General features: G+C 36.4%; 1 protein-coding gene across 2 annotated transcripts; it reads right to left on the bottom strand.

Moving 5' to 3' along the window:
• Positions 1-1655: 1655 nt before the first annotated feature.
• On the bottom strand, positions 1656-7352 carry LOC121803607 (oxysterol-binding protein-related protein 1C-like). 2 transcript variants are annotated; one of them, XM_042203237.1, is made up of 10 exons: positions 6515-7352; positions 5745-6101; positions 4851-4947; positions 4072-4514; positions 3646-3801; positions 3269-3436; positions 3050-3190; positions 2518-2739; positions 2109-2222; positions 1656-2002 (listed from the first exon to the last, which is right to left on the bottom strand). In XM_042203237.1, the coding sequence occupies exons 1-10, from the start codon at positions 7025-7027 to the stop codon at positions 1838-1840; spliced, it is 2376 nt and encodes a 791-aa protein (XP_042059171.1). In that variant the 5' UTR covers positions 7028-7352; the 3' UTR covers positions 1656-1837. The 2 variants fall into 2 exon arrangements, with proteins under 2 accessions (XP_042059171.1, XP_042059172.1); XM_042203238.1 differs by having other exon boundaries at positions 5745-6087; positions 6515-6627.
• Positions 7353-9951: the final 2599 nt, after the last annotated feature.

The raw sequence follows: 9951 nt of genomic DNA, 5'->3' as shown, positions 1-9951 counted from the left end.
GTTTAGAATTAGAAAATTACATTTTAGTCACCTTTTATCTTTGCAATAAAATGAAAGGCTCAAATCACTCAAAAAGAATAGAAAATAAAGTCAAGTAGTACAAAATATACACCATCTAATTTTTATGATTTATAAAAAAATATAAAATACTATCCATAATTGATCAAGTCCAAAACTCCAAAAAAAATGAAATTAAAACAGAACAATCATCATCATCAACAAATCCGTAGAACTACAACATAGATGAATCGGAATATCACACTGAACAAGAAAATGAGATTTGTATTGATAGAATGAATCAAACACAAAATGAGATTGATTCCTTACTAAAACCAAAATTTTATACTTTGAAATATAAATTTAATTGAAATCTCCACCTATCTCAAGGCACGACACCTACACAAGACTTCTACATTATTAATTAGGTGAGGTATAGCCAAACCACGTTTTTTAACAGTTAATTGTTAGAGTTTTAAGACATGGGTGGGCCCACCGGCCTATTAATATTGTGGCCCTGTCTAATTCCACAGTCCACGTGGCGCATTGAAAAAAAATTCCCTCTTTTATTATTTTCCTCTTGTTCTTTTTTGCTTTTCTTATTATAATTAGAGAAAATATATTGATGGTTACTAAAAAATAGTTTTAATTACAAACGTAAATACGAAAATAGAAAAAATTTGAAATTTAATAATTTAATATTATATTGTTAATTATTAGTATTATAAAAATTATTAGAATTTGACCAAACTTTAATTTAATCGACTATGACCTATATAATCTCTTTCAATTATGATTTTGGCTGTGTTAATATATAGCTCTAGTACTTTTAGCATAGCTGATAATATAATTTAATAATATAATTCATTGTTTTTCTATTTGTCGCTTTGCTTTTTAGCTAATGCTGTTGGCGGTAGAAATTATGACAGGCGTTCACATTCAATTTTCAGCTATTTAATTGCATTATTAAAATTTTTTGATAATACAGCCGACTAAATTAATTTCAACATAAATATTCTTTTAGAGTCTACTCAGGTCTACATTGACATATTTCCTCATTTAATACAGAATTGAATTCATTCAGTTGTAATTTCTTATACACTCACCTAGCTAGTTTTCTTATTATTATTATTTGAGATTTGATTACATTCCTAGTTTAATGTATGCTACTATTTGATTACAAAACAAGAAATAATATTTTTAAATAACAAAGAATAATTATCAATTAAGGTGTTTACCGTGACTACCCATCCAAATTGACAGCACCACATAAGATATGATGATTCATTTTATTATGATGTATAAATAAAAAATACTATGACGGTTTATCATGTGGTTGTAACTGAATCGAATTCAACCACAAGTTTGCGTCAACTCTATCATATTATCGTACTAGTTATATTAAAAATGTTATCTACATGTTAGAAAACATTAAATATCTCATACACTATAAATTTTTTGATCCTTGACGTGTAATAAAACCACATCACTAGGATAATAACCTCAAACCAAATTAATCAATTCAAACATGGGCTGATGTTGTAACGATAGAGGCTTGTGCACAACGATTCATATAAAATATCGAATTCAAACATTATAGTAGTAACATTTTCTAAGAAGCGACCGTTAATGAAGAACGACGATAGTGAAACACGGGATGAAACGAATTATGTACCTTATATTTGAAAGGAATGGTTTGTCTACAAAGGAAATCTCAGAGTTTCAAGAATGTAAATCTTCAAATTTCGAAACAACTATACACATCTACCATGAATCATCAGCTGTTTTTTCAATGTTTACCTACAGACTATCATGAAATCGAAAAAAAAATTGAGGTGCCTTACTCGTTCGGAATCTGATCCGGAGGCACTTGACCAAAAATATCCGGGCATCCTTCCCAGTTGCTTTGTTCCCTAGCTTCCCAATACCCGCCAACGTAGCGATAAGAATTGGAGTCTTTGGCGAACCAACGAGGTTTCCAGCCTTGTTCTTGCATCTTCCTCGCCTGGTTTCCATCAAACAGTTTGTAGTTAGAAATTCATTGATTGACAGGCTGACCAGTAATGCTAGGCAATTCAAAGCATTGAATGGAACAAGCATGATATGTTTACCTGCCGTTGCCTCTGCTCAAGCCTCAGTTTTTCAGCATTTGCCTTCTCGTATTCCCCATTTTCCAAGCACCTTTGATCAGGTCTCAGTCTTGAATCTGTTGGAGGCAGCTTTTCCTGCAAAAAAAGTGTGATAGCTTAATAACCCATACAACTAGAAAAAGGCCAGATTAAAAAATAATATTTATCGCGTGTTATTCTTGGCTCCAACAAATGGATTTCAGTGGAATCACTGTAATGGTCATGGAATCTTAACAAAACTTAGTAACTTATAAAACACGACTCATCTAGACCACGATAACACATTAACTCATCACTCATCAGTGGGACTAGTGTCGAAGCAGAGGCAGATTTGCTTCTAAACTTACTTAGGTGAAAGGCACATAAAAACTTCGTGTGCTAAAAAATTTACCTCCAGTCCTGGAACTAGCTCATTGAGTGTAATGGCAAAACGTGTCAAATTGTAACGTGTAGGGAACTCCGGAGGCTTGCTACGTCTCCAGAGCAAGTGAGCTTCTGACAAATTATGTCCTTTTCCTTTGAATTCACCATTGACATAATGCATGCTTGTGTCCCACTTCCCAATCAGAGTTGCTGCAGTCTTACCATTCTTGTCTTGGACTAGCCCCTGAACCTGAAATTTTAAATTTGGTTTAATGCAATGCCTCTAGAGTAATGTAGATTAAAGAGCTTACATCTTTATATAAGTTGGATGGAAATGTTTTCTAGACAAGGGTACGAGCCTATATCTTAGTTCTTTTCCTTCCCCATCTGCTACAAACTAGCACAAAGAAAAAGATAACAGACTTTACTCATTGCTTGACCTTATGGTTGTTATCCTAGTTTCGTTTACAGCTACATGTTACCAACCAATAAAAACATAAGAAACACCAAATGATCATTTGTTTAAATGCAAACTCGTCAAGGTTAGATACACAATTTACCTGGTGGGGATTTCTATCCATTAAAGACTGCTCCTTAAATTTCAGCTTGCACGAGTAACCACGGTTTCCTTGTATCCGCATGGTACCGTAGTGGTCACAATATAGTTTTCCCAGAATAAGGTTGTATATAGATGTTGTTACCTGCAAAACACCAAGGAACCAGGTTACTAACTAAAACCGGGGGAGGGGGGTGTTTGCTGCAGGTTCTGTGACTGATACCTTGCTCCATTGGAAAACTTCACCATCATCAAATTCGAGAGTTAAGGTACCCTCTGGATCAAGCTGAATGGAGCGACCCCAAAATTTGCTTCTCAGATTGCTGTCACCATAGAATCTCCAGCCAGTACCCTCGCAATGGCAAGCGACAACCATTGGGTGGTGACTAACCTAATGAAAAAGAAAATGATGTTAGCTATTTGTTTGGTTGCAACAAATGCAAACCCAAAAGATTTTTTCAAGGGCCGTGACTATATCAATCTCCTTTCCCATTTCCTTCCTATTTGTACATTTCATGATCTCTCTTAGCAACAATGCAAGATACGAGCAAAAAATCATAAGCAAACAGAAATAATTTGATCCAGGTATTAAGCAGAAACCTTCTCTGAGAAAAACCGGAGGCCTTTATCTGGATAATCTGCTTCATAAGTCTCCCCCAGCAATGGGTTAAATGGTTTGCAGATTCTTCCCTCCGTGGAGGCATACCCAGACACGGCAAATGCAGCTACATTTAGAATCCGCATAAGGCTGTTGCCCTACACAGAATTAAAAGGCCTAGATTAGATGCTAAGGGTGCGAACCTTTGGATCACATATGAATAAAACTGACAACTGTTAATCATGCAAAGAACATTTCTTTTACAAAATATCAGAAAGTCTTGTGAATAATGCACTGGCATTTTATATAAAAAACTGAATTCCAGATATGGTAGGCTGCATTAGGAACAAGTAACTGAAAATGAGTCAAATCAGTCAATGCAAGAACATAGGAAGCTGAATCAACTAATTTTCTTAGAACCAACTAACCTTTTCCCCCCATTCATTGGCCCGATCTAGTAGATATGAATATTCCATGTCTTCAAAACATTTCTGCAGAGAAGAGAGAGGCTCATTGAAGTAGACTGGGAGACATACTTTTGTAAGATCCTTCCCAATGTTATCCTTGATCATTGACCACAAGCTCACTCCTTTCTCTTTCTCAATAGGGTCTGGCAATTTCTTCCGACGTTTAACATGAGCAATGTTTGTTCCAGCAGACATAATGCCAGGTTCAGTATTATCCTCGGCTTCATTGAACTCGTCATCATCATCAGATGAAAAAGACGATGTCCTCAAGTCAGACCCATTGCTTTTAAAAGAGCTGGAAGATAAAAAATCCCTGGTGTCAAAGAAAGTATTCTCTTCTTCATCAGTGTCCTCATCAACCACATCCACTCTTTCATTTTCATCTTCAGATTCAGTAGCACTTCCTAGTAGAAATAAAAAAAATGTAGTAGATATGTAAAAGCTCATCCAACTGGAAAATACACATAAAAGAAACAAAATGTTCAGACTACTTGTGCTATTACAATAGCACCAACTATTAATGAGTAATATCCCAATTCCCAAGACTTATAGTTCACATATTAAGGGCGGACACAACATATCAGTCTACTCTTTTATCATCTCGTATATCACACAGGAAAGCTGAAGCTTCTTACTTGGAAGCACTAACTTGAACCCAACAACCATAACATTAACAAATCAACTCAAATTCATATTCAAATTTGTGCAAAAACATTTATCATATGCCGAAGAAACCTTACCACTATACTTATCTATTGCTCTGGCAGATGCTTCTACATCCTTAGATTGTCTTTGGCTTTCGTCAACAACCGTATTCTCCAGATCCACCTTTTCTGTCTACACAAAAGTACCAGACGATTTTAGCCTAACAATTTGACAGCACAAGAAGTTTTGTATGCAGATACTTTCAGTTCAATGAATTACTTCACTGATTAATTCTCAAGAATGTATATCAGAATTTGATCAACAAAAATCACAATCACCCATCACACCAACCAATGCAAAGGAGAGAGTGTGAGAACATTTTCCATTCGGATAACATGAAGAAATTGCAAACAAGAAACTAACAAAAGGAAAACACACACCAAGGAATAGAGGATCCTCTTCGTGAAACATGACTGTATAAGGAAATATACTTTACATAATGCAGAATGCAATTAACTGTTGTTCCATGAGAATAGAGAACATCACTTCTTACATTTTTTGCTTTCCTTGAAACAAGATTTTATCTACAGGAATAAACCACTCTCAACTTCAACCCCAGCTTAATGTAGAATCACTAATCTTAAAAGAATTTTAATTGGATCAACAAAATTAAGTTTCTATCACTGGACGTCACACTACATATATGTATACATATAATAGTAGTAATACACAAAGGTATCCTACTTCCGAACCATTTTAAGAAAAACATTTCTCATAAACTCCAGAGAATGGAACGCTAAAACCCCAATGTTTGCAGCCACTCAAATAAGCATAAGGTAAGAGAAAAATGGATCACAAGCCCAGGCTCTTAAAATGGATCATAAGAACAATACAGTCATTTTCCAAATTCCCATGCACAATACTTCAAAGAAACTGAAAAAAATTCTGAAATTGGTTTATCAGAGTTTGTATCCATAGTTAACACATACCTCTAGCTGTCGGAGTGTATCAGTAAGGAGCCAATACTTCTGGCTCAAGAGTCTGAACTGATTTTGCAGTGATGCAAATTCACTCCTCATTATCTGCTCACTCTCCTCGATCGCTGACTCACTCAAACCTTCTTCCAACAATTTCTGCCTCAACCCTTCAGTTGAGACAGTTAAAGTCTCAATAGGAGCCATTACCTCACTATTTGACATCCTTGGGAACATGTCCTTCACAGCTTCCAAAGCTTCAAGCCATGCTACACGGTCTTCTGCACTGTCAGCCCTCAGATGGAGCCTCTTTGTACCAGTAAAAATTGAGAATCTCCGATCATCTGATCGGCTCGCTCTGATAGTTGATACCTACAAAAGGTTACTCAATTGAAAAAGACAACGAAACCACAATTTTCAATTTTAATACATACACACATCCAGCATATGAGTCATACAAACGGGAGAGGAAAAAGCTTCATGCACTTACTTCTATTGCCAATAAATAATAGTAGGAGTATTATTTAATCGATAATCATCAAAGAAAAATCATAGATTTGATCATCCACACCAACACGATGCCACAAATTCGAAAGACTAATCTGCAAATGAGCATAACGCAACAAATGCATTTCTTCAAAGATAGAAACTATTCAAACGATCCCAACATAAGCAGCAAATAATAGCAAATTGTGATCTCATATGGAAGAATGGCACATTTTCCAAATGATTTAACTAGCTAGTAGTAATAACATCTCATGCAAATGAATTAGAAGAAATGGAACCTTCAAATGAACTTCTCCAACAGGTTTCCTGCCTTTCATGGAGCCCCAGCTCCCAGTCCTGCGATGAAGACCGGTAAACTTCCGCGACAGCCGCTTCATCGATTCCTCCCCAATCACTCTCGATCCTTTCTCCGTCTGTGGGTTAATCCTATCCGGCCCATTGATCTTATAATAACTCAACACGCCATCCTGTAAAACGAACCACCTAGGCCTCCACCCCTTCCCGTAGTTCACCCACTTATGCAAAATCCCCGAAATTCCATTCCCAACAATGTCATTTATCTTAAGGTCACGGCTGGTGTGATTCTGACTCAGGCTACGGCTGAACATATTGCTACTGAACGAGAAGCCATGATCCAGAAGCGAATCGCGCGACGAGAGAGCCCTAGACACCACCGCGCTCCGGCTCCTGCCGATGACCGGATCGCCCGACGGCGGGAGAGGGGGAGGAGGAGGCGGCAAGTCGGAGTTGGTGTGGATGCTCATCGATGTGATGCAGCAGAAATGATGCATAGCACACGGATTGACTTTAGCATAATTTGGATCGATGCGTCATGGAAATTGCACCGATCGTTCCCCGGAATTCGCGGCGAGCGGCAAATCGGTGGTGGCGGAGAAGCGATTTGAAATGCGCGAAATTAAGCGGTGGAATTTGGAGGAAGAATTGAAGTTATTCAAGTGGATTAGAGATTTTACGGTTTTTGTGTGTATGGAATTTATTGGATTGGATTTGGAGAGGGGAGGATTTTCCGGTGGCGTTGATGACTTGGCAGTTGTGGCGGTGGCGGTGGCGTTTATATTTAGGTCACGGCCGGCGGTTTTGGGGGTGGTGTTGTTGGGGTAGGGTGACAGTGACGGGTGGGAAAACGAAATGGAGCAACGTGGCAGCTAAATTATGTTGCATTTACTTTTTAAGATTTATTTTTAATTGAAGTTATAAAATTAGTACTAGTAGTAATTGAAATTTAATTGAAGGTGAATAAAACTTATTATGGAGTAATTTAAATGTGAATTAATGGTAATATCTAGAATTGTTTTAAAAAACGAAAGTTGAGCTGAACTTTAGTAAAAGAAATGGTATTTTCTTGCAATTCAATTGTTATTTTTGGGATTTAAGCGTAGTTATAAAATAGGCAATCATAATGTACTAGTCATAAATTTATTTGATTGAATATATTAATATTAAAATATTGATACAAAATTTGTATTTTGGGCACCCACAAATACTAATATAAAATATTATAATACACATTTATCGGGAACAAATGATGGCCGCATTAGCTGCGATTTGTCTGTAGATTTGTGGGGACTTGATTCACTTTCAACTTAGTTGGATGCTTCTTCACTTTCACTATTGTACTAGGAAGCCTCCAAAGTCCATACCCAATTTTTCCTCTCTCTATCCCTGTTATGACTTGTACGGATGTTAGTTTTTTTTTACCACGAGAAAATAAGCCTTTATAAAAGCATCTCCAATGCACGGATGTTCCACTCGGACATCCACTAGGACTTCCCAAAAACACCTCCTGCCACGTCACTAGGACTTCCCATCCCACTGTCACGTCACTAGGACTTCCTGCACAATCCGCCCTTCCCACTAGGACTTCCCGCAATTAAAAAAATCACAATTATTTAGCACAATAAATACCGGACGTTCGACCCGGACGTCTGACCCATGCCACAATGACGGACGTCCGCCCGCCCGTCGCCCGGACGTCCCAGGACATGCGACGTCCATACGGGACATCCGTATCCGAGTGCCTTCTTTACAATGGCGGACGTCCCGGTCGCCCGTCGCGACCGGACGTCCGCCATTGGAGATGCTCTAATAATAATGAACTTTTTAGTCAGTAAGATATTTTTTCTATAATTAATATATTAATAGATTTGTTTCCCTTCCTTTTCTCGTCTTTGCGAATTAGAATTGGTTCGAATTCCTAAGTTCCTACTTTCCTCTTCGTCTGACAATACATTTGCCGTATTTGTCGTCTTTGCAGTTGTCTCTCTTTGCTTATCACCTTACTCAATTTGATTTCGTTTCTCTTTCTGTATCTGTCTAGTTGTTTATCTCACGGCTTATTAGCGGACTACTCTATTGTCCCTTGCTTGACACTATCAATTCTATTCATGTTGATGTTGCTTCTTACAACTACGTTGATATGCAACTCTAAACTCTATTTATCATGTACGAGTGAAAAGGGCTGTGTTTTTATAAAAAAATTGCAATATAAATTTTACAATCATCCATCTTATATTTCTAAGTCGAGAATTCTCCAAGAAGAATTGGACAAAACCAGCAAACAGTGCATGCAACTGCCGACAACATTGATAATGTGATAAGCATTTTTTGCCCCTCTCAAATATAAGGCTCTCAACCACAAACCAACCATATAATATTAATTTATTTTTGTGAATAATATCTAACTACTACTCCATAACCCATTTAGCAAAACAAGTGGGAGTAGGGATTTGGTCGGTATTTCGGAATTATTTGTTGTCACGTCTAATCAGTGGTAAAATTGAACTATAAATAGTTTCTATATTTTATTTAAAATTATATTGATAGGAATTTTTTCATAATGATAAAAGTTAAATAAATTTTAAAATTATATGAAAGAATTCTTTTAAAATATAAATGTAGGCGAAAGTTCCGTGAGCTCTCTATTTGGATCAGTCTATGAATATTTCTTGTTCGACATGAGATTAATCTTATGACTAATTAATTTCTCGTTCTTTACTATTTCGATAATTTTTTAAGAAGCTATAATAAAAATAAAACTTTTTGTGATACGTTAATTTTCTATAAATTGAGTTTGAGTTTTGTTTATTTTTATTTAAAAATTCCTTGTTGAGGAAGCTGTAAAATATTTTCATTAATAATTACTGTATGTTCGTATTTGGTAAAAATGATGTAGGGTTCAATGATGGCAACTTGCTCATCCACCACTGAGACAACATGTTTAAGACAACCTTATGCTAATCAAAATTTGATGGACCCCTTATCTTAATTTTAAGATCTCACAATCTTACTTTTTGGTAGGACATAATACCCCATGCATCATAGCACTTGCCATAGACTAGTTGTTGGATCATAATGCAAAGTAAGAATCTTTAATTTGAATCAACATATTCTTCTTGAAACCATCCTAAGTCACATCTACAACGAAATTTAATCACCGAATTGATCGACAAATGTTTCGTCGAAATCTAGTAAAGAATAGTTGAAACAACTTTCTACAACATGACAGATTCAAAGACAACACACAACACACAACCGACACGACAGGCAGGCAGACAACATTAATGGATAGAAAAGGAAAGGAAACTACTGCATTATTGAGAAGTGAGTTCTAAGCCACTCATAGGCATGTCTATAATTAATAGTAGGATTTGAATGATTATTCTTAATTAATTAAAGTAGGAAATGGTTGTTCTTA

This window comes from Salvia splendens, chromosome 5 (assembly GCF_004379255.2).
Source record: "Salvia splendens isolate huo1 chromosome 5, SspV2, whole genome shotgun sequence".
Classification (NCBI taxonomy): domain Eukaryota; kingdom Viridiplantae; phylum Streptophyta; class Magnoliopsida; order Lamiales; family Lamiaceae; genus Salvia; species Salvia splendens.
The sequence above is the reverse complement of the archived record's forward strand: the minus strand, read 5'-3'. Positions and strand labels throughout refer to the sequence as shown.

What these genes read in the sequence shown, in the direction of transcription:
- LOC121803607 (XM_042203237.1), bottom strand. Translation starts at nt 7,027, where the DNA reads ATGCATCATTTCTGCTGCATCACATCGATGAGCATCCACACCAACTCC. An exon ending in ATACACTCCGACAGCTAGAG is followed by an intron (nt 4,948 to 5,744) that starts GTATGTGTTAAC and finishes ACTTTTGTGTAG; the next exon opens with ACAGAAAAGGTGGATCTGGA. An exon ending in AGCTAGTTCCAGGACTGGAG is followed by an intron (nt 2,223 to 2,517) that starts GTAAATTTTTTA and finishes CTTTTTTTGCAG; the next exon opens with GAAAAGCTGCCTCCAACAGA.